Source organism: Xenopus tropicalis, chromosome 2, assembly GCF_000004195.4.
Source record: "Xenopus tropicalis strain Nigerian chromosome 2, UCB_Xtro_10.0, whole genome shotgun sequence".
Taxonomy (NCBI): Eukaryota; Metazoa; Chordata; class Amphibia; order Anura; family Pipidae; genus Xenopus; species Xenopus tropicalis.
In genome coordinates this window covers 3,408,370-3,434,540 of record NC_030678.2, presented here as the reverse complement: position 1 = coordinate 3,434,540, position 26,171 = coordinate 3,408,370, and the positions used below count along the sequence as shown (strand labels likewise).

Sequence of the window (26,171 nt, the reverse complement as noted above, 5' to 3'; positions counted from 1 at the left end):
TATATATCTCCCCACCAACACACGAGCCAATGGAATAATCCACTGATAAACCGAGGCACAGACACTGCAGGGATAATGGGAGATTCCCACAGTTATTTTGCCAACACTGATCCCATAAAACTCCCCTTATTGAGTTACCAAGAAGTCCCTGTAATGCGCCCCGGGCCGGGTGTTGGCTCTGACATAACAACAATTGGCAAATCCTTATATCCACCCACGTATATTATGCAATAGAGGGACGAGGGAGTATATATATATATAGTGTCCCTGTGGTACCGGCTCCATTCATTCTCCCACTGCAGCCTCATTCCTTCTCAGCAACATGTCGGGGCCACGTGTCGGAGGGATAAGTACTCCCAGGAAAGCAACCCCAGATGACCAAAAAATCGCCGAACAGGTAAGAGGGTAACCCCCCCCCCTCAGTGTCCGATATGCACAACAATTATCTGGGGGAAAGGGAGGGACTGGGAGAAAGAGACAACGGCCCATTCATGCCTCAGTGCCCAACTGGGCCAACTTTCATGGGACAGTCCCGGATTCTTATTGAAAAGCCCCTCATTTTCCTTTGGTCTCCTGCACTGAACCCAAAAAAGATACAAAGTTTCTCAAACTTAATTAGATAAGGGGGCTTACTGGCACCCCCTGCCCTGAGATACAATTGTAACTAATAAGCTAAACAGGTCTCTTGGGGCAACTCAGACTTACAGTTTAAAGGGCAACTTCACCTTCATTATCAAAACTGTAATTAGTAATCTGGGGGTTTTGTGTTCTTGTTTACGTGTAATTGGTAATTACACATAAACAAGACCCCAAACCCCCCGGAAAGGTGTTCAAACTTTACATAACCTGCCAAATTTTGGAAAATGGGAGTGGGGATTTAGGGGGTGTGGTCACAAAAGAATGGGCGTGGACAAAAACTTTTGCTATTTCTTTTTGTCCCTCTGCATTTCAAATGTTAGGCGGAATGGCTGCGGATTTAATTGGTGATCATCTCCTTTCCCCAAACTAATCCTTCTCTCCTTTGTGTATAGAGTGCAAGCTCCTCGGTACTAACTGGGGTTATTAGAGGCATTAGATGGGGGGCTGCTATCAATGCAATGTATTTGTGTCCCACCCCTCAGGTACAGGCGGAGGTGAAAGCCAAGACTAATCAGAAAATAGAAACATTTGAGGTTGTAGAGGTCGCTACTCAGGTCGTGGCTGGAACTAATTACTTTATGAAGGTAAGTTCAATTAAATGGGGGGGTTACTGGGAATGGGGGTCTCTATGGTTCTGCCCCTGGGATTCTGGGAGTTGCCCAACAATATCTAGAGGGCTATGGATTGTCCAACCCTGTCCCATAAGTTGCTCCTATAGACGAGAAGATGAAGAGGATACAAGGGAAAGATGGGGGGCAACCGGTACAACAGAAGGTGAATGGGGGGGGCAAGTAGACACCATGGGTGGGAGGTACGGGGCTGCCCGCTCACTGTGATTGGCTCTTCCCAGACTAAAGGAGATTGATATCATTCCTACAGGGTAACGCTTCTTCTGTCTGACTGGCACAGTAGGAAATAATTGGATGTTATTATGTTGCCACTTACAGTTGGTCTCTTTTCCAGGTAAAAGTGGGATCCACTGACTACATTCACATTCGGGTATACCAGGACCTAAGTGGGACCGTGTCGCTTTCCGATGTGAAGGACTGCCAGACCAAGGACAGCCCACTGGTGTATTTCTAATTGTGAGACTCACAGGGATTGGCCAACCTTGGCCGCCCAAAGTGCCTTGAAATAAAAATTCTCCGCTGTTTTACACATTTGTGGGTGTGAATTTTTGAATAGGGGAGAAGCTCTTTGCACTTGCACAGGGGATTCACAGCCTTTCTAGTAACCATGGGAGCATTTGCCTTAGCAACACAACTTGGCAGAACTATACCATTTTGGATTTGTCAGAAAGTGAACTTTCCAAAAATATATGGTTTTCTGGGGTCCACTTACTCTTCAGGGCATTTGTGGCAATAAAAATGACATATTTGGTATTGGGGTGCTCAGGAGACATGGGGTTACCCAATCCCCATGTGTAATTATGCACATTCGTTTCTTTCTGCATCTCATTAATAATTAATAACCAATCGGGTACGTGAGAGACTTGGCACAGAGAAATGCCCGCAGATCTTGCCAAGGGAAGGAAAGTTGCATTGTGACCCCCTGCTGCCCGGGCTCGGGGTCTGGGAAGAAGGGGTTCCACCTCCCAGTACATACCAGTAGCCCTGGGAAATGTATGTAATGTATCCACTCAATCTGCCATTGGTGTATCACCGGGGGGGGGGGGGGGGTCACTGCCCTCGTGGTCGAAAACCATAAACTAAAGAACCTACAACTGTGAGCCAATAGGCACTAAGTTTTCTCAGGAGCAGAAACCCATAGCAACCAACCAGATGCTTGCTTTCAAACAGGAGGCCATTAATCTCTATCAGCTGATTGGTTGCTATTGGTTACTGCTCCTGGGCAAACTTAGTGCCTTTTAATTGATGACCCCCATCATCTCTTATTTTCCCTACACCTTTCCCCTTGTTAATATCTTGCTTTTGGGCCCAGTCCCATGTTATTGTTGGTATAAGCTCAGTCTGAGAGAGAAAGTACTGATCCGACAGGTTCGGTGAGAAGGTGTCTGTGGCGCTGAGGCCTCAGGATCTGGTTTCTGTGTGAGTAGGGTTGGACTGGGGGCGCAGGACCCATGCCTCAGGGGCCCCTGTACCCCCCAAGGGGCCCCCACCACCCATTCGACCCCCTCCCCCAAGCACATAAATTAAACTTACCATCAGGGGCTCTGGGGAGTGCCCCGCAGGGATGGGGTCTGGGCCAGTGGGGCCCCACTGTGTTAGTTCCCAGTCTGACCCTGTGTGTGAGAGAAATGACAGCAGCACCCACAGAGTCCTGGGTGCCCGGGAGCCAGCCCACCCCAGGGTGCCCCCAGCTGAAGGTTTGCAGGAAAGCAACATGATATGAATCTCAGCTTTATCATTTGGAATAATAATATGGAAAATCCAGGGTAAGTGCTGTATAACTAAGCTACTCACTGATTGGCTGCTTATTTACATGGGAAACTGGGAGCATTTCCCATAATCCCATGGGCTCCCCATAAAGGGAAACTACACCCCCAGAATGAATACGTAACCAACAGACAGTTTATATTATATTAAGTGGCCTATTAAAGAATCTCCCCAAACTGGAATATATATATCAGTAAATATTGCCCTTTTACAGCCTTTCCCTTGAGCCGCCATTTAGTGATGGGCTGTGTGCTCCCTCAGAGATCAGCTGACAGGAAGTGATGCAGCTCTAACTGTAACAGGAAGTAGTGTGGGAGCAAAAGGCAGAACTCTGCCCATTCATTGGCTGATGGGGCCTAGCATGTATGTGTGCCTTGGTTTGTTTGTGTGCACTGTGACTCCTATGACCCCAGGGGGCGGCCCTTAGTACTTACAATGGCAGGGGGTGGGGGGCAAAATTTGAGACTGCCCTGTATAAATAGGGACAGTTGGGGGCCTCCCTATAATATAGCGCTCTGTGTCAGGCAGGGGGGCCTCCCTATAATATAGCGCTCTGTGTCAGGCAGGGGGGCCTCCCTATAATATAGCGCTCTGTGTCAGGCAGGGGGGCCTCCCTATAATATAGCGCTCTGTGTCAGGCAGGGGGGCCTCCCTATAATATAGCGCTCTGTGTCAGGCAGGGGGGCCTCCCTATAATACAGCCCTCTGTGTCAGGCAGGGGGGCCTCCCTATAATACAGCCCTCTGTGTCAGGCAGGGGGGCCTCCCTATAATACAGCCCTCTGTGTCAGGCAGGGGGGCCTCCCTATAATACAGCCCTCTGTGTCCAGGCAGGGGGCCTCCCTATAATACAGCCCTCTGTGTCAGGCAGGGGGGCCCTCCTTATAATACAGCCCTCTGTGTCAGGCAGGGGGGCCTCCCTATAATATAGCGCTCTGTGTCAGGCAGGGGGGCCTCCCTATAATATAGCGCTCTGTGTCAGGCAGGGGGGCCTCCTATAATACAGCGCTCTGTGTCAGGCAGGGGGGCCTCCCTATAATACAGCCCTCTGTGTCAGGCAGGGGGGCCTCCCTATAATATAGCGCTCTGTGTCAGGCAGGGGGGCCTCCCTATAATACAGCCCTCTGTGTCAGGCAGGGGGGCCTCCCTATAATACAGCCCTCTGTCAGGCAGGGGGGCCTCCCTATAATATAGCGCTCTGTGTCAGGCAGGGGGGCCTCCCTATAATACAGCCCTCTGTGTCAGGCAGGGAGGCTCCCTATAATACAGCCCTCTGTGTCAGGCAGGGAGGCTCCCTATAATACAGCCCTCTGTGTCAGGCAGGGGGGCCTCCCTATAATATAGCGCTCTGTGTCAGGCAGGGGGGCCTCCCTATAATACAGCGCTCTGTGTCAGGCAGGGGGGCCTCCCTATAATACAGCCCTCTGTGTCAGGCAGGGGGGCTTCCCTATAATATAGCGCTCTGTGTCAGGCAGGGGGGCCTCCCTATAATACAGCGCTCTGTGTCAGGCAGGGGGGCCTCCCTATAATACAGCCCTCTGTGTCAGGCAGGGGGGCTTCCCTATAATATAGCGCTCTGTGTCAGGCAGGGGGGCCTCCCTATAATACAGCCCTCTGTGTCAGGCAGGGGGGCTTCCCTATAATATAGCGCTCTGTGTCAGGCAGGGGGGCCTCCCTATAATACAGCGCTCTGTGTCAGGCAGGGGGGCCTCCCTATAATATAGCCCTCTGTGTCAGGCAGGGGGGCTTCCCTATAATACAGCGCTCTGTGTCAGGCAGGGGGGCCTCCCTATAATATAGCGCTCTGTGTCAGGCAGGGGGGGCCTCCCTATAATACAGCGCTCTGTGTCAGGCAGGGGGGGCCTCCCTATAATACAGCGCTCTGTGTCAGGCAGGGGGGCCTCCCTATAATACAGCGCTCTGTGTCAGGCAGGGGGGCCTCCCTATAATATAGTGCTCTGTGTCAGGCAGGGGGGCTTCCCTATAATATAGCGCTCTGTGTCAGGCAGGGGGGCCTCCCTATAATACAGCCCTCTGTGTCAGGCAGGGGGGCCTCCCTATAATATAGCCCTCTGTGTCAGGCAGGGGGGCCTCCCTATAATACAGCGCTCTGTGTCAGGCAGGGGGGCCTCCCTATAATACAGCGCTCTGTGTCAGGCAGGGGGGCCTCCCTATAATACAGCCCTCTGTGTCAGGCAGGGGGGCTTCCCTATAATATAGCGCTCTGTGTCAGGCAGGGGGCCTCCCTATAATACAGCGCTCTGTGTCAGGCAGGGGGGCCTCCCTATAATATAGCGCTCTGTGTCAGGCAGGGGGGGCCTCCCTATAATACAGCGCTCTGTGTCAGGCAGGGGGGCCTCCCTATAATACAGCGCTCTGTGTCAGGCAGGGGGGCCTCCCTATAATATAGTGCTCTGTGTCAGGCAGGGGGGCTTCCCTATAATATAGCGCTCTGTGTCAGGCAGGGGGGCCTCCCTATAATACAGCCCTCTGTGTCAGGCAGGGGGGCCTCCCTATAATATAGCCCTCTGTGTCAGGCAGGGGGGCCTCCCTATAATACAGCGCTCTGTGTCAGGCAGGGGGGCCTCCCTATAATACAGCGCTCTGTGTCAGGCAGGGGGGCTTCCCTATAATACAGCGCTCTGTGTCAGGCAGGGGGGCCTCCCTATAATACAGCGCTCTGTGTCAGGCAGGGGGGCCTCCCTATAATACAGCCCTCTGTGTCAGGCAGGGGGGCCTCCCTATAATACAGCCCTCTGGGCCCTCCTTTTGCTCATCCCCCACCCTATTTACCGACAATGTCTGACTCACAGGGACAGTTTTGGGCAATTATCCCCCAATGAACCCATCGTACCAGTTCCTTGGAATCGGGAATAAATGGCAGCACCCCACCTGCACCCACTACACCTTTAGCCTATAGTATCATGTGAGGGGCATATAAAGCCCATGCCCTGCCCCCTATGTGCCCCCCCCTCCATGCAGTCTGCCCTTATACTATCCCATGATGCTCTCTGGCACTGGAAGAGTTCCCAATAAGACAATATGAACCCCCATGTGTCCGGCGGCCATTACTGACACCACACGCGGCTGTGCCAAAGCGCAATGGGTGGGGCCTGATTTTCACACAAGCCGTACAAGTCCCTGCAGAGAAGATGGAAATCAAACCGGCTTTCTCTACATTTCGCCAGGAATCCCCGCAGGGCTGGGAGTAATTTATACTAATGATGCACTTTTTTACCTCTAATAAAATGTCTGTCATTGCACAATCAGCAATGTCTGTATTAATTAGCAATCCCTCGGGCTCGGGCTCGGGCCACACCCACCCAGCAAGCAGCTTCCCATTGGCCTGACCCTCATGGTATTCAATCTATTGGCCCCCTATTGGGAGTAGGGGCCCCCATAGTTACACTAACAGAGCACACAACCAACAGCAATAGTTGGCCCCTGGGCAGAGAGCGGCAGACCCCTCTAATAATGATATTTAATGGTTATAAAACATTGTCACAGATCTGGTACAAAATGCCATTTTTTTTTTCTTCTCTAAATCACCAACGTTGATCTCAATTCGTGAAAGTAAGGGAAGCCGGAAGGTTCAGCTGCACCAAGTCAGAGAGAATTAAAACACAGCTGCCCTTGGCTTCAGATCCTCGGGCCCCCAATGTTGCCAGGGGCCCCCCACTGGTTTTTGTTGAACGATGCCCCCGTCAGCAGCAGATTTATTGTCCCTGAGTCACTCAGTCTTTGGGGGCTTGTAGTGCAACCGGCAGCGCTCATTGAACACCTAGAGACGAGAGGCAGGAGAGGTTAGGGGGGCACGGGGGGCACAGGGGGCTACCGTCCCGATGCCAGGGCGCGGGCGGCTGTACTTATAGACTGGCACTAGGGCAGCACCGTATGGCAAATACAGGCAAGGGGGTGTAACTACAACTACCTTCAAGCTTCTGTCATTGACAACCTCTTCCACATTCAGTTCCGACTTCAGAAATTTCAACTAAAATAGAGGGAAAAAAAAAAAGTATGGTTGAAAATAAAAGTAAAACCAAAAAAAAAGAGAAGAGGGTGGGACCAGAATACTCTGATGAAAGCTTACAGGGGGAGGGGCTGAGAGTCTGTGACTCAAGGAGTGGGTGGGACTAGAACGTCAAAGGAAACGCACAGAGGGAGGGGCGGGAATCGATGGCTAAGCAGTGGGTGGGACTAGAACTCTGTAATAGAAACACACAGAGGGAGGGGCATGGAGTCTGTGGCTTAAGGAGTGGGTGGGACTAGAACACTGTAATAGAAGCACACAGAGGGAGGGTCATGGAGTCTGTGGCTTAAGGAGTGGGTGGGACTAGAACACTGTAATAGAAGCACACAGAGGGAGGGGCATGGAGTCTGTGGCTTAAGGAGTGGGTGGGACTAGAACACTGTAATAGAAGCACACAGAGGGAGGGGCATGGAGTCTGTGGCTTAAGGAGTGGGTGGGACTAGAACACTGTAATAGAAGCACACAGAGGGAGGGGCATGGAGTCTGTGGCTTAAGGAGTGGGTGGGACTAGAACACTGTAATAGAAGCACACAGAGGGAGGGGCATGGAGTCTGTGGCTTAAGGAGTGGGTGGGACTAGAACACTGTAATAGAAGCACACAGAGGGAGGGGCATGGAGTCTGTGGCTTAAGGAGTGGGTGGGACTAGAACACTGTAATAGAAGCACACAGAGGGAGGGGCATGGAGTCTGTGGCTTAAGGAGTGGGTGGGACTAGAACACTGTAATAGAAGCACACAGAGGGAGGGGCATGGAGTCTGTGGCTTAAGGAGTGGGTGGGACTAGAACATTGTAATAGAAGCACACAGAGGGAGGGGCAGGGAGTCTGTGGCTCAAGGAGTGGGTGGGACTAGAACACTAATAGAAGCACACAGAGGGAGGGGCATGGAGTCTGTGGCTCAAGGAGTGGATGGGACTAGAACTCTGTAATAGAAGCACACAGAGGGAGGGGCATGGAGTCTGTGGCTTAAGGAGTGGGTGGGACTAGAACACTGTAATAGAAGCACACAGAGGGAGGGGCATGTAGTCTGTGGCTCAAGGAGTGGATGGGACTAGAACTCTGTAATAGAAGCACACAGAGGGAGGGGCATGTAGTCTGTGGCTCAAGGAGTGGGTGGGACTAGAACTCTGTAATAGAAGCACACAGAGGGAGGGGCATGGAGTCTGTGGCTTAAGGAGTGGGTGGGACTAGAACTCTGTAATAGAAGCACACAGAGGGAGGGGCATGGAGTCTGTGGCTTAAGGAGTGGGTGGGACTAGAACTCTGTAATAGAAGCACACAAAGGGAGGGGCATGGAGTCTGTGGCTTAAGGAGTGGGTGGGACTAGAACACTGTAATAGAAGCACACAGAGGGAGGGGCATGGAGTCTGTGGCTTAAGGAGTGGGTGGGACTAGAACACTGTAATAGAAGCACACAGAGGGAGGGGCATGGAGTCTGTGGCTTAAGGAGTGGGTGGGACTAGAACACTGTAATAGAAGCACACAGAGGGAGGGGCATGGAGTCTGTGGCTTAAGGAGTGGGTGGGACTAGAACACTGTAATAGAAGCACACAGAGGGAGGGGCATGGAGTCTGTGGCTTAAGGAGTGGGTGGGACTAGAACACTGTAATAGAAGCACACAGAGGGAGGGGCATGGAGTCTGTGGCTTAAGGAGTGGGTGGGACTAGAACACTGTAATAGAAGCACACAGAGGGAGGGCATGGAGTCTGTGGCTTAAGGAGTGGGTGGGACTAGAACACTGTAATAGAAGCACACAGAGGGAGGGGCATGGAGTCTGTGGCTTAAGGAGTGGGTGGGACTAGAACACTGTAATAGAAGCACACAGAGGGAGGGGCATGGAGTCTGTGGCTTAAGGAGTGGGTGGGACTAGAACACTGTAATAGAAGCACACAGAGGGAGGGGCATGGAGTCTGTGGCTTAAGGAGTGGGTGGGACTAGAACATTGTAATAGAAGCACACAGAGGGAGGGGCAGGGAGTCTGTGGCTCAAGGAGTGGGTGGGACTAGAACACTAATAGAAGCACACAGAGGGAGGGGCATGGAGTCTGTGGCTCAAGGAGTGGATGGGACTAGAATTCTGTAATAGAAGCACACAGAGGGAGGGGCATGGAGTCTGTGGCTTAAGGAGTGGGTGGGACTAGAACACTGTAATAGAAGCACACAGAGGGAGGGGCATGTAGTCTGTGGCTCAAGGAGTGGATGGGACTAGAACTCTGTAATAGAAGCACACAGAGGGAGGGGCATGTAGTCTGTGGCTCAAGGAGTGGGTGGGACTAGAACTCTGTAATAGAAGCACACAGAGGGAGGGGCATGGAGTCTGTGGCTTAAGGAGTGGGTGGGACTAGAACTCTGTAATAGAAGCACACAGAGGGAGGGGCATGGAGTCTGTGGCTTAAGGAGTGGGTGGGACTAGAACTCTGTAATAGAAGCACACAAAGGGAGGGGCATGGAGTCTGTGGCTTAAGGAGTGGGTGGGACTAGAACTCTAATAGAAGCACACAGAGGGAGGGGCATGGAGTCTGTGGCTTAAGGAGTGGGTGGGACTAGAACACTGTAATAGAAGCACACAGAGGGAGGGGCATGGAGTCTGTGGCTTAAGGAGTGGGTGGGACTAGAACACTGTAATAGAAGCACACAGAGGGAGGGGCAGGGAGTCTGTGGCTCAAGGAGTGGGTGGGACTAGAACACTAATAGAAGCACACAGAGGGAGGGGCATGGAGTCTGTGGCTTAAGGAGTGGGTGGGACTAGAACACTGTAATAGAAGCACACAGAGGGAGGGGCATGGAGTCTGTGGCTTAAGGAGTGGGTGGGACTAGAACATTGTAATAGAAGCACACAAAGGGAGGGGCATGGAGTCTGTGGCTTAAGGAGTGGGTGGGACTAGAACTCTAATAGAAGCACACAGAGGGAGGGGCATGGAGTCTGTGGCTTAAGGAGTGGGTGGGACTAGAACACTGTAATAGAAGCACACAGAGGGAGGGGCATGGAGTCAGCCAGACTGTTACTATAGGCTGAAAGGATATCATTTCAGAGCTAATTTCTAATACTGAAGGGCACAAATGCCAGACTCCTCCCACCTTAGACTGCTCTTTCCGCAGCAGTTTAATTAGCGCTAGGTTGTCAGAGTCTTTTAATCTTTCCGCTTGAAGATTATTGACGGCCGTGGAGGTCTGGGCTATGCATCGCTTTATGGCTTTGTCACGGGAGGAGTGAGCGTCCTGCAGCTGGGGAGGCAAAATGGAGACGTTACTGATAATCTAGACGCTTGTCAAGAAAACTAAAGCGTTAAAATAAAAAGAACAGTATTAGAAATTATGTATTTTATATAGTGCTCCTCCCCATCTCCTGGTCTTTTTAGGCCATCTTGTGTGTGTCAGTGGCACTGCACATGCTCAGTAGGCTCTGGGGGAGAAGCTGAGCTCAGGGTGTATGGGAAATCATGCACCCTAATGGGGATGGGAAGTCTTGTTGTCTACATAATGACGTTTTATTGGTTGAAACAGAACAGCACCATCAGAACCTGAGTCTAGGTACACTAATTCCCCCCAGGGGCACTTACAGATTGGTACAGTTGCTTGCAGGTCTGGCCGGCATCTATCTTCCCAGCGAAGGAGACGGTGGGGACTGTGGTGTTCAACTCATGGACTATCCGGTCATCAATGGTTCTCATCACCCGCAGAATCTCCTAAAAGAAAGGGAGCACCACAGACACATAAGCACCATGTAATGGGGAGGGGGGTATCTGATCACTGACCAGGAGGGGGAGCATTTAGGCCATGGGACTTCAGCTGCCGGACATCATGGCTGCCAACCCCACTGCACAGATAAGTGGGGCAGGGGGTATCCATGGTGCAGATTTCAGGTAACCTATTGTTTCTCCTACTTCCATGTAACTGGAGGAGTCCCAAGCCGGACTTGGATTTCTTACTATTGAGTGCTATTCTGATACCTACTGGGAGCTGCTATCTTGCTCCCTTCCCATTGTTCTGCTGATCGGCTGCTGGGGGTGAGGGGGGGGATATCACTCCAACTTGCAGCGCAGCAGTAAAGTGTGCCTGAGTCTGAGCTTTCAGCCAGCGCTACACATTAGAACTGCTTTCAGCTAACCTATTGTTTCTCCTACTCCCATGTAACTGGAGGAGTCCCAAGCCGGACTTGGATTTCTTACTATTGAGTGCTATTCTGATACCTACTGGGAGCTGCTATCTTGCTCCCTTCCCATTGTTCTGCTGATCGGCTGCTGGGGGTGAGGGTGAGGGTGAGGGGGGGGGGGGGGATATCACTCCAACTTGCAGCACAGCAGTAAAGTGTGCCTGAGTCTGAGCTTTCAGCCAGCGCTACACATTAGAACTGCTTTCAGCTAACCTATTGTTTCTCCTACTCCCATGTAACTGGAGGAGTCCCAAGCCGGACTCATCCAATAATAATGAAACAAATCAGAGCAATTAGAATATCCAATAGAATTCAGGTGTATTCTCCCCATATAGAAGACAGAAAATAAAGGGGAGTATGTGCTTCGTACTGTGCAGGGAATAATTCCGCCAGCTGCCTCTGTAGGTAACCTTGGGATAGTTCTGAAGGCCGGTCCTACAGGGATTGGGCCCCTAATGGTGCCGCGGGGCAGACAGAGCAGTAAGCGCAGGAATTGGGGAGGAGTTGAAGGTCGAGGGATCACTGGTGCGGCCTGAGCTGGGGGGGCTTCTAGGGCTCTGACTGGGAAATAAGAGAAGCCCCCTGAGAGGGCAGCAGGGCCATTATACAGTCTGGGATACAGGGAGCCTATTATGATCCCCCTGTGTGCCTTCCCGCCATCCCCCTGTGTGCCTTCCCGCCATCCCCCTGTGTGCCTTCCCGCCATCCCCCTGTGTGCCTTCCCGCCATCCCCCTGTGTGCCTTCCCGCCATCCCCCTGTGTGCCTTCCCGCCATCCCCCTGTGTGCCTTCCCGCCATCCCCCTGTGTGCCTTCCCGCCATCCCCCTGTGTGCCTTCCCGCCATCCCCCTGTGTGCCTTCCCGCCATCCCCCTGTGTGCCTTCCCGCCATCCCCCTGTGTGCCTTCCCGCCATCCCCTGTGTGCCTTCCCGCCATCCCCCTGTGTGCCTTCCCGCCATCCCCCTGTGTGCCTTCCCGCCATCCCCCTGTGTGCCTTCCCGCCATCCCCCTGTGTGCCTTCCCGCCATCCCCCTGTGTGCCTTCCCGCCATCCCCCTGTGTGCCTTCCCGCCATCCCCCTGTGTGCCTTCCCGCCATCCCCCTGTGTGCCTTCCCGCCATCCCCCTGTGTGCCTTCCCGCGATCCCCCTGTGTGCCTTCCCGCGATCCCCCTGTGTGCCTTCCCCGCGATCCCCCTGTGTGCCTTCCCGCGATCCCCCTGTGTGCCTTCCCGCGATCCCCCTGTGTGCCTTCCCGCGATCCCCCTGTGTGCCTTCCCGCGATCCCCCTGTGTGCCTTCCCGCGATCCCCCTGTGTGCCTTCCCGCGATCCCCCTGTGTGCCTTCCCGCGACCCCCCTGTGTGCCTTCCCGCGACCCCCTGTGTGCCTTCCCGCGACCCCCTGTGTGCCTTCCCGCGACCCCCCTGTGTGCCTTCCCGCGACCCCCTGTGTGGTGTGCCTTCCCGCGACCCCCCTGTGTGCCTTCCCGCGACCCCCCTGTGTGCCTTCCCATCGATCCCCCTGTGTGCCTTCCCATCATCCCCCTGTGTGCCTTCCCATCATCCCCCTGTGTGCCTTCCCGTGACCCCCCTGTGTGCCTTCCCGTGATCCCCCTGTGTGCCTTCCCGTGACCCCCCTGTGTGCCTTCCCGTGATCCCCTGTGTGCCTTCCCGTGATCCCCCTGTGTGCCTTCCCGTGACCCCCCTGTGTGCCTTCCCGTGACCCCCTGTGTGCCTTCCCGTGACCCCCCTGTGTGCCTTCCCGTGACCCCCTGTGTGCCTTCCCGTGACCCCCTGTGTGCCTTCCCGTGATCCCCCTGTGTGCCTTCCCGTGATCCCCCTGTGTGCCTTCCCGTGACCCCCTGTGTGCCTTCCCGTGACCCCCCTGTGTGCCTTCCCGTGACCCCCCTGTCCCGGACCCCCTGTGTGCCTTCCCGTGATCCCCCTGTGTGCCTTCCCGTGATCCCCCTGTGTGCCTTCCCGTGATCCCCCTGTGTGCCTTCCCGTGACCCCCCTGTGTGCCTTCCCGTGACCCCCTGTGTGCCTTCCCGTGATCCCCTGTGTGCCTTCCCGTGATCCCCCTGTGTGCCTTCCCGTGATCCCCCTGTGTGCCTTCCCGTGACCCCCCTGTGTGCCTTCCCGGATCCCCCTGTGTGCCTTCCGTGACCCCCCTGTGTGCCTTCCGTGATCCCCCTGTGTGCCTTCCCGTGACCCCCCTGTGTGCCTTCCCGTGACCCCCCCTGTGTGCCTTCCCGTGACCCCCCTGTGTGCCTTCCCGTGACCCCCCTGTGTGCCTTCCCGTGATCCCCCCTGTGTGCCTTCCCGTGACCCCCTGTGTGCCTTCCCGTGACCCCCTGTGTGCCTTCCCGTGACCCCCCTGTGTGCCTTCCCGTGACCCCCTGTGTGCCTTCCCGTGATCCCCCTGTGTGCCTTCCCGTGATCCCCCTCGTGTGCCTTCCGTGATCCCCCTGTGTGCCTTCCCGTGACCCCTGTGTGCCTTCCCGTGACCCCTGTGTGCCTTCCCGTGATCCCCCTGTGTGCCTTCCCGTGACCCCCTGTGTGCCTTCCCGTGACCCCCCTGTGTGCCTTCCCGTGACCCCCCTGTGTGCCTTCCCGTGATCCCCCTGTGTGGCCTTCCCGTGATCCCCCCTGTGTGCCTTCCCGTGACCCCCTGTGTGCCTTCCCGTGACCCCCCTGTGTGCCTTCCCGTGATCCCCCTGTGTGCCTTCCCGTGACCCCCCTGTGTGCCTTCCCGTGACCCCCCTGTGTGCCTTCCCGTGACCCCCTGTGTGCCTTCCCGTGACCCCCCTGTGTGCCTTCCCGTGACCCCCCTGTGTGCCTTCCCGTGATCCCCCTGTGTGCCTTTCCCGTGACTGTGTGTGCCTTCCCGTGATCCCCTGTGTGCCCTTCCCAACTCCCAGCCCCCCTGTGTGCCTTCCCGTGATCCCCCTGTGTGCCTTCCCGTGACCCCCCTGTGTGCCTTCCCGTGACCCCCTGTGTGCCTTCCCGTGATCCCCTGTGTGCCTTCCCGTGACCCCCCTGTGTGCCTTCCCATGATCCCCTGTTGTGCCTTCCCGTGACCCCCTGTGTGCCTTCCCGTGATCCCCCTGTGTGCCTTCCCGTGACCCCCCTGTGTGCCTTCCCGTGACCCCCCTGTGTGCCTTCCCGTGACCCCCCCTGTGTGCTTCCGTGACCCCCTGGTGTGCCTTCCCGCCATCCCCCTGTGTGCCTTCCCGTGACCCCCCTGTGTGCCTTCCCGTGACCCCCCTGTGTGCCTTCCCGTGACCCCCCTGTGTGCCTTCCCGTGATCCCCCTGTGTGCCTTCCCAAACTCCCAGCCCCCCTGTGTGCCTTCCCGTGATCCCCCTGTGTGCCTTCCCGGTGACCCCCCTGTGTGCCTTCCCGTGACCCCCTGTGTGCCTTCCCGCCATCCCCTGTGTGCCTCCTGTCCCCCATGATCCCCCTGTGTGCCTTCCCGTGACCCCCCTGTGTGCCTTCCCGTGATCCCCCTGTGTGCCTTCCCATGATCCCCCTGTGTGCCTTCCCAACTCCCAGCCCCCCGGGCACCTCAGGTCCCACAGAGAAACCCAAGCAGGGGTCGTTTCAATGACCGCACAGTTTCCCCTCTCTCTCCTTCCCGCACTATTACCCCGCACTATTACCCCGCACTATTGCCCCGGCCCCGCACTATTACCCCGGCCCCGCTCTACCTGCCCGGACTCCCCCTGGCGCGGCGGGAAACTTTGCCCTCACCTGAAACTCAGTGAAGTCTTCGCAGCTCCCGTCTCCGCTGGGCGCCGCCATATTGGAAAAGCCGGAAGGCCCCGCCCCCCCAGTCCCGGCCTCCCGATAGGCTGCCTGGGGAGGGGCCTGATTGGAAGGTGCCGGGAGTTAGCGGGGAGCCGTGTGGGTGAATGTTATTGGGGTGTCACGGTACAACTCAGGGGAACCCGGAACGTACTTATTCCTATAGGGTCACAGTGCTGTACAGTGAGTGGAAAGGGTTCCAGTATATAAAGGGTTAAACTGAAACTCCCATCAGCCTGACTCCCAGCACCCTCCCCGACCCATTGCTTGGGCCCCTCTATCCCTGATCCCTGGGTGCTGCCAGCCGACCGGATTGGTGCAGACAGTGAGCCAATCAGATCTCAGTGAATTGCAAGCCTTTGGGGCCCAAACAACAACATGTTGTGGCCAAGTGGAAATACTTATTTACTGTATTTGAAATAAAATAGAGGGGGGGGGGGGGGGGGTATAGTGAAGACCCAAAGGGAACAGCAAAAAGCCCCATTTTTAAGGCCCAGCCCATTGGTTAATAATCCCTGCCTAAACCCAGTGGGGTAACTATATGGCTAATGGGCATCAGTCTTTCCCTGAAGTTGCCCCTGGAGCCATGGCGGTGGGTTGGGCACACACAGGGCACACACAATGGCTCTCGGGGCAAATACAGGGAAAGGCTGATGCCCATAGGGGCTGTTTGTTGGCATTTACCCACAGGCTGAGAATCAGCCCCGTCTGGCATTGGCCCAAGGGGAGTAGAACCCCCAGCCCGTCACCCTGTGTTCTACCTGCACCCACTGTAACCAGCACCCAAACAGGTGTCCCTATGGGAAGTCTGCTGTAGGGAGGGGCCAAAACCAATACATTGTACCTGACAGGGTCAGACTGGGGGGTGCAGGGACCACCCCAGGGTCCCCCACACCCCCCAGAGGGGCCCCGCTGCCCGCCCTGTACACACGTACAATATAGGTACTTCCAGGTGCACCGGAGGGGTGGCACTGAGTGTGAGTACTGCACCCCAGATTTCTGTTAGTCTCTTTGTGGGACTATAAATACAGCTTATACCCAGGGCCACCATCAGAAATCACGGGCCCCTCACAACAAAATGTTCTGCCCCCCCCCCCCATGCCACATGGCCCCTCCTCCACCCATGCCACATGGCCCCTCCCCCAGTAACCCCTCCCATGAGTACAAAGGACACACAGACATTGGTAGCCAGGGCCCCCTAAAACATTGGTGGCCATAGCCCCCCTAAAACATTGGTAGCCAGCCCAGGGCCCCCTAAAACATTGGTGGTCCTTCCCCAGTGTCCTCATACTATGGCCCACTCCTCGCTGCTTCCTCCGGCTCTCCCCTGTGTCATAGCCACACAGGCCAATGATAGCCACACAGGCCAACACTTGCCACACACACAGGCCAACACTAGCCACACACACACAGGCCAACACTAGCCACACACACAGGCCAACACTAGCCACACACAGGCCAACACTAGCCACACACACAGGCCAACACTAGCCACACACACAGGCCAACACTAGCCACACACAGGCCAACACTAGCCACACACAGGCCAACACTAGCCACACACAGGCCAACACTAGCCACACACAGGCCAACACTAGCCACACAACCACAGGCCAACACTAGCCACACACAGGCCAACACTAGCCACACACAGGCCAACACTAGCCACACACAGGCCAACACTAGCCACACACAGGCCAACACTAGCCACACACACAGGCCAACACTAGCCACACACAGGCCAACACTAGCCACACACACAGGCCAACACTAGCCACACACAGGCCAACACTAGCCACACACAGGCCAACACTAGCCACACACAGGCCAACACTAGCCACACACACAGGCCAACACTAGCCACACACAGGCCAACACTAGCCACACACAGGCCAACACTAGCCACACACAGGCCAACACTAGCCACACACAGGCCAACACTAGCCACACACAGGCCAACACTAGCCACACACACAGCGTCCATATTGCTCAGTTTACCCATCCAGCCCAAGTAACCCTAATCCTTTCATTCACCCAAGTGAGTTGATGCCCCATATCTGCCCCATATCTGCCCCACTACTGCCCCATATCTGCCCCACTACTGCTCCAAGAAAGCAGAGGAAAGTCTCCATTTGAAGTGGATCAGCTGGGACCCAATAAGATCCATGTGTATGAACATACCCAAATGTAAAAGATCCTGTCATGGTATATACCTATAACTGTCAGTAAGTTGCTAAAGTGCCCGGGGTTGGGCAGGGCATTGCTTATAGGCTGGCAATGTTATAGCTATTGGTTGTATCTATGCTTGTACCAGGGGTGCTCCCTGCCAGCTCTCACCACTAGGGGGCAGAGAATACTGGATTAATCACAAGGAAATACAGCTCGGAAAGCCATCTCCCTGCACCGTGTTCTGCGCACTGTAACTGAGTGTAACTATCAGAGGGGGCAGTACGGCCCTGACACGGACAGCTACAATAAGCACCCCGGAAATACATTTGGCACGCACGTTGCGTTCCACGCAATTACACAATATATCCCGCCTCTGCAAGCGTATTGGTTGTCTGCGGACGCGGGCGTGCCTATAACAACACGTGACTCCGGGCCCGCTGACAGAGAGCGGCTGCCTCTTGCCTTGAGGATGTGGGGAGCAGCGCTGAGGAGGAGCGGGCTGCGCTCATTGGTCGGTGGGTAACACGTGGGTTTGCTGGTAGACTGAAGTGGTGCCGGGGAGGATCATGGGAGCAGGGAGGGTTACCGTTATCTCTGAGGGAAGGAAAGTGGCGTTGCTCTGGGGCTGTGTATAACGGATATCCCCTCTCTGTTACACCCCCAGAGCTGTGCGGAATCAGGGAAGGTGGCATGTAATAAAGTCATCATGTATATTAGTGTTTCACCTCCCGGGGAATAATACACACGGCCATGTCCTTCCCGAACTGTGCTCTCTGCCTGCAAGGTCCCGCCCCCTTTAATGTCTGTCTGGGCCCCTTACAGCTCTAGGGCCACTGCCAGGATTTATACCTACCCCCCCCCCCAGCCAGGGTACTACAGCCCCCCCCCCCCCCCCAGCCAGGGTACTACAGCCCCCCCCCCCCCAGCCAGGGTACTACAGCCCCCCCCCCCCCAGCCAGGGTACTACAGCCCCCCCCCCCCCGCCAGGGTACTACACCCCCCCCCCCCAGCCAGGGTACTACAGCCCCCCCCCCCAGCCAGGGTACTGGGTACTACAGGCCCCCCCCCCCAGCCAGGGTACTGGGTACTACAGGCCCCCCCCCCCCAGCCAGGGTACTGGGTACTACAGGCCCCCCCCCAGCCAGGGTACTGGGTACTACAGCCCCCCCCCCAGCCAGGGTACTACAGCCCCCCCCCCCAGCCAGGGTACTGGGTACTACAGCCCCCCCCCCCAGCCAGGGTACTACAGCCCCCCCCCCCCAGCCAGGGTACTGGGTACTACAGCCCCCCCCAGCCAGGGTACTGGGTACTACAGCCCCCCCCCCAGCCAGGGTACTACAGCCCCCCCAGCCAGGGTACTACAGCCCCCCCCTAGCCAGGGTACTACAGCCCCCCCCAGCCAGGGTACTACAGCCCCCCCCAGCCAGGGTACTACAGCCCCCCCCCAGCCAGGGTACTACAGCCCCCCCAGCCAGGGTACTACAGCCCCCCCCAGCCAGGGTACTACAGCCCCCCCCCAGCCAGGGTACTACAGCCCCCCCCAGCCAGGGTACTACAGCCCCCCCCCAGCCAGGGTACTACAGCCCCCCCCCAGCCAGGGTACTACAGCCCCCCCCCCAGCCAGGGTACTACAGCCCCCCCAGCCAGGGTACTACAGCCCCCCCCCCAGCCAGGGTACTACAGCCCCCCCCCAGCCAGGGTACTACAGCCCCCCCCAGCCAGGGTACTGGGTACTACAGCCCCCCAGCCAGGGTACTGGGTACTACAGGCCCCCCCCCCCCCAGCCAGGGTACTGGGTACTACAGGCCCCCCCCCCCCAGCCAGGGTACTGGGTACTACAGGCCCCCCCCCCCCCAGCCAGGGTACTGGGTACTACAGGCCCCCCCCCCCCAGCCAGGGTACTGGGTACTACAGCCCCCCCCCCCCCAGCCAGGGTACTGGGTACTACAGCCCCCCCCCCCCAGCCAGGGTACTGGGTACTACAGGCCCCCCCCCAGCCAGGGTACTGGGTACTACAGCCCCCCCCCCCCAGCCAGGGTACTGGGTACTACAGCCCCCCCCCCCCAGCCAGGGTACTGGGTACTACAGCCCCCCCCCCCCCAGCCAGGGTACTGGGTACTACAGCCCCCCCCCCCCAGCCAGGGTACTGGGTACTACAGGCCCCCCCCCCCAGCCAGGGTACTGGGTACTACAGGCCCCCCCCCCAGCCAGGGTACTGGGTACTACAGCCCCCCCCCCCCCCAGCCAGGGTACTGGGTACTACAGCCCCCCCCCCCAGCCAGGGTACTGGGTACTACAGGCCCCCCCCAGCCAGGGTACTGGGTACTACAGCCCCCCCCCCCAGCCAGGGTACTGGGTACTACAGGCCCCCCCCAGCCAGGGTACTGGGTACTACAGCCCCCCCCCAGCCAGGGTACTGGGTACTACAGGCCTTGTTAGTCTGACATCATCACAGTGGGTTGGCCTGGGGCATACAATGGTAAAGGGCTTAGGATCAGACCCAATACAGGAGAGAATGGGGGGGCAGTATTTACTTTTGGGCTGTTGTGGGTCAGTGATTGGGGGGGGGGCAGGTGTATGTTTAAGCCCAAGTACCTGTTACTCAACCATCTCTTCCTTCCCCTTTGGTTGCTGCCAGGAAGCCCCCAGATCCCCTGTACCAGAAGCCTTCCCTGCTGGGGCCCCATGGCCGCTCTCCCCTATTGGAGATGCAGGGAGTTGGAGCGGGGCCACAGTGCCAGGAATGTAGCGGATAAGTTCCCAGCCTGGCACCGTGCCACGTTCCCCTGAATCAACAGAGCGCCAGTCTGGTATTGAGGCCTCTGAATGGCTGGAATTGGCCCCGAGTCAGCTCTGGGAGCCACAGAACAATCCCCCCATTCACTGACTGTCATAACAAGGTGCCGGCCGTGGGAATGGGCCGTCGGATTCACTAGGCGCATTGTCAGTCTCCTTTAATGAGAATCTTCAGTGTCGAATTATGGGGGGGATGGCAGTGTTTTAAGGGGCCACAGTGACCCAATGTTGGGGTGGCACCCGAGAGGTTAAATATGGTTTATGTGTTTAAAAAGGGGAAATACTGACCTGGCAGCCCTGGGGGTGGGGTATAAACTAATGCTGGCAGAGAGGGGGCAGGTACACAGGGTCATTATTACATGTACCCCAGTTTGCTGGGTAGGTGCCCGGGGGTGGCAGTAAGTCTCACTAACTCAAACCTTCTGCTCAGAGCGAGTGACTGTGCTGAGAGGAGGCTCTGTGCCCACTCACAACCCTCTGCCAACACGGACGTTGGGGATCCCGAGATGGCTGTGCAGCAAACCCCAAGAGGTGAAGCCCAAAGAGCCTGGTAAGTTGCCTGGTCTCATTTTTGTTGCTCTTGATACTGTCCTGCGGGGGGCGCTGTCTCTATACAGAGAAGGAATGTTCTGGGCACACAATAAGCTGTACCCCTATACTGTACTGTCTAAGGGAAACACTATGGCACCCCCTACCCATATGTATAAATACAAATATACAGAGAAGGAATGTTCTGGGCACACAATAAGCTGTACCCCCATACTGTACTGTCTAAGGGAAACACTATGGCACCTCCTACCCATATGTATAAATACAAATATACAGGGAGGGAATGTTCTGGGCACACAATAAGCTGTACCCCCATACTGTACTGTCTAAGGGAAACACTATGGCACCTCCTACCCATATGTATAAATACAAATATACAGAGAAGGAATGTTCTGGGCACACAATAAGCTGTACCCCCATACTGTACTGTCTAAGGGAAACACTATGGCACCTCCTACCCATATGTATAAATACAAATATACAGAGAGGGAATGTTCTGGGCACACAATAAGCTGTACCCCCATACTGTACTGTCTAAGGGAAACACTATGGCACCCCCTACCCATATGTATAAATACAAATATACAGAGAGGGAATGTTCTGGGCACACAATAAGCTGTACCCCCATACTGTACTGTCTAAGGGAAACACTATGGCACCCCCTACCCATATGTATAAATACAAATATACAGAGAGGGAATGTTCTGGGCACTGGGATATAGATCCTAGAACTGTAACTTAAAATAACTTCTTTCCATTCAGGGGTTACATTCAAGGTACCAGGACACAGACCCACCGACTTTGAAAAGAAGATTCTGGTGTGGGGCGGTCGCTTTAAAAAACAAGAGGATATACCTGAACTTGTGACGTGAGTATATCACCTGCGCTGTGGGCGGGGCTAGAGAGAGGCTTGAGGGGGGTTGGCTTTTCAAGGGCAAGTAAGTGTGTAATTAACTCCCACCCCCCACTTACTGGGAGGCGGGAACTGTGTCAGTGGGTGGGGCCAATATGTCATTGCTGTGGCAGGGGGTGTATTTAAGGTGTTTCAGGGCACAGAGCGGCCATGACGTGGTGCCTTTATGCCCCGCCCCAGGTACGACATGGTGGAGATGGCTAAGAGCAAGGTGCGGGTGAAGGTCTCCTACCTCATGATCCTAATGACCATCCTGGGCTGCATCGCCATGGTGGTGTCTGGGAAGCAGGTAAGTGTCTGTATCCGTACTGCACCCCCGGGGCACCCCGCCAGCTGATTGGCCCATAGCTGTAACCATTCAACTGCTACATTGTATCTCACCCTGAAACACTCTTGCTCTGCGATTGGCTGCTAGTTGGTCTGCCCTTGAGAATATTCTGATTGGCTCGTGGCTATATTCCACTGCTCTCATTGGCTACAGGCTGCTTTAGCTGTGTGATCTTTGAACTTTAATGGGAATCTGCCCAAGTTGGTAGATCCCATGTTTGTTACCATAGTCACCCTGAAGAGTTTGGACCTGAAGGCCAAAATAAGAATGAATGGGAATTGTCCACATCTGGGATCCACTAGTGCTTGGGCCCACTGGGAGATGCTCCAGTACCCAGGCCTTATTGCCCCAGGGGCTCTTTATTGGACCAACTACTGATATTTACTAAACAGGCGGTGTATTGGGGCTCAGATACTCTTATAATAACAATGTTGCTTTAAACGTCCGATGCCCAGCCTCAGCCCTTGGCGCTGTCCCTGCTGTATAATCAGACTGGATTGGGCCGGCCAGCAGCAGCAGAGATTGGCCGGGGAGGACTGGCGCTGAAGGTCATTGAGATTGGCTATTAATAGCAGTGCATGGAAACTGCCAGACTCCTTGGTACCAACGCCACTCTGTCCAGTCCCGAGCTTTGCCAGTCTCTGTGCAGTAGCGGATTTGCCCACACTAAGCCTGTCTCTGTGCAGTAGCGGATTTGCCCACACTAAGCCTGTCTCTGCGCGGTAGTGGATTTGCCCACACTAAGCCTGTCTCTGTGCGGTGGCGGATTTGCCCACACTAAGCGTGTCTCTGTGCAGTAGCGGATTTGCCCACACTAAGCGTGTCTCTGTGCAGTAGCGGATTTGCCCACACTAAGCCTGTCTCTGTGCGGTGGCGGATTTGCCCACACTAAGCCTGTCTCTGTGCGGTGGCGGATTTGCCCACACTAAGCCTGTCTCTGTGCGGTGGCGGATTTGCCCACACTAAGCCTGTCTCTGCGCGGTAGCGGATTTACCCACACTAAGCCTGCCTCTGCGCGGTAGCGGATTTGCCCACACTAAGCATGTCTCTGTGCAGTAGCGGATTTGCCCACACTAAGCCTGTCTCTGTGCGGTGGCGGATTTGCCCACACTAAGCCTGTCTCTGTGCGGTGGCGGATTTGCCCACACTAAGCCTGTCTCTGTGCGGTGGCGGATTTGCCCACACTAAGCCTGTCTCTGTGCGGTGGCGGATTTGCCCACACTAAGCCTGTCTCTGTGCGGTGGCGGATTTGCCCACACTAAGCCTGTCTCTGCGCGGTAGCGGATTTACCCACACTAAGCCTGTCTCTGTGCAGTAGTGGATTTGCCCACACTAAGCATGTCTCTGTGCAGTAGTGGATTTGCCCACACTAAGCATTATTGCCCCCTCCCCACACAGGCGGCCGCTCGGCACGAGTCTCTGGCCAGTTTCAACCTGGAGAAGAAGGCGCGGTTGAAAGATGAGTTGCAGAAGGAGGAGATCGCCAAGTAGGAGTGACACGAGGATCTGATACCCCCGCACCGTGCCCCCCACACGTAGTCTGTAGAGGTTCTAGACAGTGGGTGCCCACCGCTCTCTGCCCTGTTGCTGAACTGCCCTCCTCGTCATTGTGCTGCTGCCCATCTGCCCTCGCCAGTCATTGGTACCAGTAGTTCTATTGCCATGATGTTTGGATTGAGACTCGGTGTCTCCTACATATCTAGGGGCAGCAATGGGTTAATTAAAGGAGTTACTGCCTGCAGATCCATCTGTGTCTCATTGTTCAGCCGGACCAACCGCATCGGAAACAGCATCGTTTAATTGCAGTCTCGGTACCGGATGTGGGAATTGTAGCAAATGCAGGTTCTGGGCCCATAATAAACGCTAATGTTCCCTTTCCTCTTGTTCGTTTGGTGGAAATAAAGGTTCTGCCCCAGTGCTCACAGGCCTTTCCCATTCAGTCCTACAGACTCTCAGCAGCAGAGGGTCTACTTTCCCTTTACAAGGCGCTGGTAGAGCCCAGATGGAGGCTGCAGGGCACAAGGCTAAGTAGAGGATCCCAGAGAGGTTCTGACTGCTGAATGCTTTGTACCTACTGGCTGTAGCCGGGCACAGAGCGAATCCACGGAGCTGCCATACTGATCATATGAATAAATGGGCCGTTCCTACAGCTGAGCCCATATCAATAGGGAGAGGCTGTTTGCAAAGGGCAAGTACTAAGGATTGGATCCTCGGTGACACTTCCCCTAGTGTGAGAAGTTGTATGGGTTTGGGCAAGTCCAGTCTCCCTGGCAGGTAGGGCACACATATATATATATATATATATATATGAGAGATTTACCACCTGAAAGGTGGGGCAGTTAAAGGGTAAGTCAGTCGACATGTCACGTGAGTAAGGAGCAATGTATTCATGGTATGAAGTTAGTTACAATGAGGATACTGATTGGCCAGTAGAGGTTTTGGAAAGGTTGGGCCTCCGCATAGAGGAAAAGGAGGCAGCCATAGGTCACATGTTCCTGTAACTGTCACTTTGGCTTCTCTGCAGTGATGGGGAAATGTGCCGGCAGCTCAGGCTCTGCCCTAACTCTGTATTGGAAGTGCAGAGCCTCCTGGGGTATCACCAAGCCCAACCTAAAATGGCGCACTGGGATATAGGGAGCAACCGCTGCCATAAGGGATCATTATACAATTGTCTGTTATGGAGTCGGGCAGGAGCAACTTACACCCAATCCATAGATTCAGTGTTGTCTGTAGTTATTACTTATTTCAGTCCCTAGGTGGCAGTGTAAGGCTGGAACACCCCAGTAGTGTGGAAGGTTCTAGCAGGACTAGGTCCATGAGTGCCAATCAGGAGGGGGATGATAACACTGGGTACAACATACTGGGAATACTGGGGATGCCGAGGGCCAAGGTGAAAGCCAGTTCTTTAGCCAAGCCGGCTGGGGCAGGAGAAGCCAGTAATCCGGTAATGGCTGCAGCAACAGGGTCAGGTCAAGCAGGAACAGCCAACAATTTTACAGCAGCATGGAACCCTCACAACCCCCATACCTGCTCTTTATCATTCTATAATAATCCATATAGGGAGTGTCCAGCCTATCAGCCTTCAGCACTACAGTTCCCAGCAGCCCCTAGTAAATCATCTAAATGCAGCGCTTAATGAACCTTCGATCATTACCCCATGTATCCGCCATTCACGTATCGATTCAAGAATATCTATGAACTGTATTCAACCCAAGTGACCTTCAGGCTGGTGGATCTAGGGAAGCCCCCCCTCCCCTGCTGTCACCCTGAGTGCCCTCAGACTGAGCCCCCCATCCCTACTGTCACCCTGAGTGACCTTCAGACTGAGCCCCCCACCCCTGTACAAGCCCCTTTCCAGGATTCCAGCCCACAGTTTGGGAGGCCCCGCCTCTAACCCAGCCCTTTGCATAAATACCGGGGCACATGTGCCACAACTCACTATCACTCACATCTATGGTTGGCACCTTGTTCTCTTAAAGGCCCAGACAGGGGGCCGGTTGGGTGCTGCTTAGGGCTATGACGTGCCAGCTGCTGATTGGCGTTGCCCAGGGAAGTCAGGGGTGGGTGTCAAACCTTTAAACACCAGACAGGCACCCTAACAAGAAGATGTGGAGCTTTACTTCCCCTTTAAGTGGTTTATAGTTGTTTTTAGACTACACATTACAAGGGGGGCATAAAGCTTCAGAAAGAATGGCACCTTTTCTAAAATATTAGGGTACTCGGTTACTCTGCCAGCAGGGTAATGCGCCCCCCCCCGTATGCACCGATGGAAGGTAGGTTGGCACAGTGTTAGTATGTGAATAAAACATTTCATTCAGTTCAGCTAATTCCTTTCCCTGGCAGCATATGGCCACGTTTAGACCAGCAAGGTTGATTATAAAGGGGAACAATTCTAATAAAAGCTAATATTCCCCCTTACCTGCTGGGTGGAACCTGCCATTACCTGCAATACTATTCCAATGTAAACCAGTTATACCCTGCAGTACCACTTCTCGCCACTGCAGCATTTCCCCTAGGCAACAACAGAACAGCGCCACCGGCTCTACAGAACCAACTGGAAAGCAACAGCATCTGAATGAAGCAGGGATCCCAAACGGAATCCTATTCTTAAAGCCAGGCCCCTGATTTTTATTGGCTGCAAGAGCTAACACTTTTTAGGATCTTTGCTGAATCCAGGATTCCCAATTATAATAATTAGCATTAATCAGCACATGCTAATTAGCAGTCGGAAGGGTTGAATGTTATGCGGGGAAAAATTGATTTTTAACCCTTGCAGCATATGCTAACTAGGGCTGCACCAAATCCATTATTTTTGGGTTCGGCCGAACCCTGAATCCTTTGTGAAAGATTTGGCCCAATGCCGAACTGAATCCAAAGCCTACTTTGCATATGCTATCGGG

The 26,171-nt window shown here is 55.0% G+C and overlaps 3 protein-coding genes across 5 annotated transcripts; 2 read left to right on the top strand and 1 right to left on the bottom strand.

Annotated features, from left to right (window-relative positions):
- The first annotated feature begins 276 nt into the window (after positions 1–276).
- LOC116408737 (cystatin-A-like) lies at positions 277–1,795 on the top strand. Its single transcript, XM_031896446.1, has 3 exons — positions 277–397; positions 1,122–1,223; positions 1,603–1,795. The coding sequence occupies exons 1-3, from the start codon at positions 323–325 to the stop codon at positions 1,720–1,722; spliced, it is 297 nt and encodes a 98-aa protein (XP_031752306.1). The 5' UTR covers positions 277–322; the 3' UTR covers positions 1,723–1,795.
- Positions 1,796–6,359: 4,564 nt separating this feature from the next.
- ccdc58 (coiled-coil domain containing 58) lies at positions 6,360–15,019 on the bottom strand. 3 transcript variants are annotated; one of them, XM_031895965.1, is made up of 5 exons: positions 14,920–14,943; positions 10,622–10,747; positions 10,140–10,286; positions 6,966–7,025; positions 6,360–6,815 (listed from the first exon to the last, which is right to left on the bottom strand). In XM_031895965.1, exons 2-5 carry the CDS (start codon positions 10,730–10,732, stop codon positions 6,765–6,767), a joined length of 369 nt encoding a protein of 122 aa, XP_031751825.1. In that variant the 5' UTR covers positions 10,733–10,747; positions 14,920–14,943; the 3' UTR covers positions 6,360–6,764.
- Positions 15,020–17,382: 2,363 nt separating this feature from the next.
- fam162a (family with sequence similarity 162 member A) lies at positions 17,383–23,689 on the top strand. Its single transcript, XM_031896445.1, has 5 exons — positions 17,383–17,700; positions 20,412–20,531; positions 21,293–21,398; positions 21,624–21,732; positions 23,170–23,689. Exons 1-5 carry the CDS (start codon positions 17,655–17,657, stop codon positions 23,260–23,262), a joined length of 474 nt encoding a protein of 157 aa, XP_031752305.1. The 5' UTR covers positions 17,383–17,654; the 3' UTR covers positions 23,263–23,689.
- The last annotated feature ends 2,482 nt before the right edge of the window (positions 23,690–26,171 follow it).

Excerpts from the sequence above, each read along its gene's own strand:
- LOC116408737 (XM_031896446.1), top strand. The coding sequence starts at position 323 with ATGTCGGGGCCACGTGTCGGAGGGATAAGTACTCCCAGGAAAGCAACC. Across the intron at positions 398-1,121 it reads ACCAAAAAATCGCCGAACAG|GTACAGGCGGAGGTGAAAGC; the intron begins GTAAGAGGGTAA and ends CCCACCCCTCAG. Across the intron at positions 1,224-1,602 it reads GAACTAATTACTTTATGAAG|GTAAAAGTGGGATCCACTGA; the intron begins GTAAGTTCAATT and ends TCTCTTTTCCAG.
- ccdc58 (XM_031895965.1), bottom strand. The coding sequence starts at position 10,732 with ATGAGAACCATTGATGACCGGATAGTCCATGAGTTGAACACCACAGTC. Across the intron at positions 10,287-10,621 it reads GCAAGCAACTGTACCAATCT|CTGCAGGACGCTCACTCCTC; the intron begins GTAAGTGCCCCT and ends TTGCCTCCCCAG. Across the intron at positions 7,026-10,139 it reads TGCGGAAAGAGCAGTCTAAG|TTGAAATTTCTGAAGTCGGA; the intron begins GTGGGAGGAGTC and ends CCTCTATTTTAG.
- fam162a (XM_031896445.1), top strand. The coding sequence starts at position 17,655 with ATGTGGGGAGCAGCGCTGAGGAGGAGCGGGCTGCGCTCATTGGTCG. Across the intron at positions 17,701-20,411 it reads CGGGCTGCGCTCATTGGTCG|AGCGAGTGACTGTGCTGAGA; the intron begins GTGGGTAACACG and ends CCTTCTGCTCAG. Across the intron at positions 21,733-23,169 it reads TGGTGGTGTCTGGGAAGCAG|GCGGCCGCTCGGCACGAGTC; the intron begins GTAAGTGTCTGT and ends CTCCCCACACAG.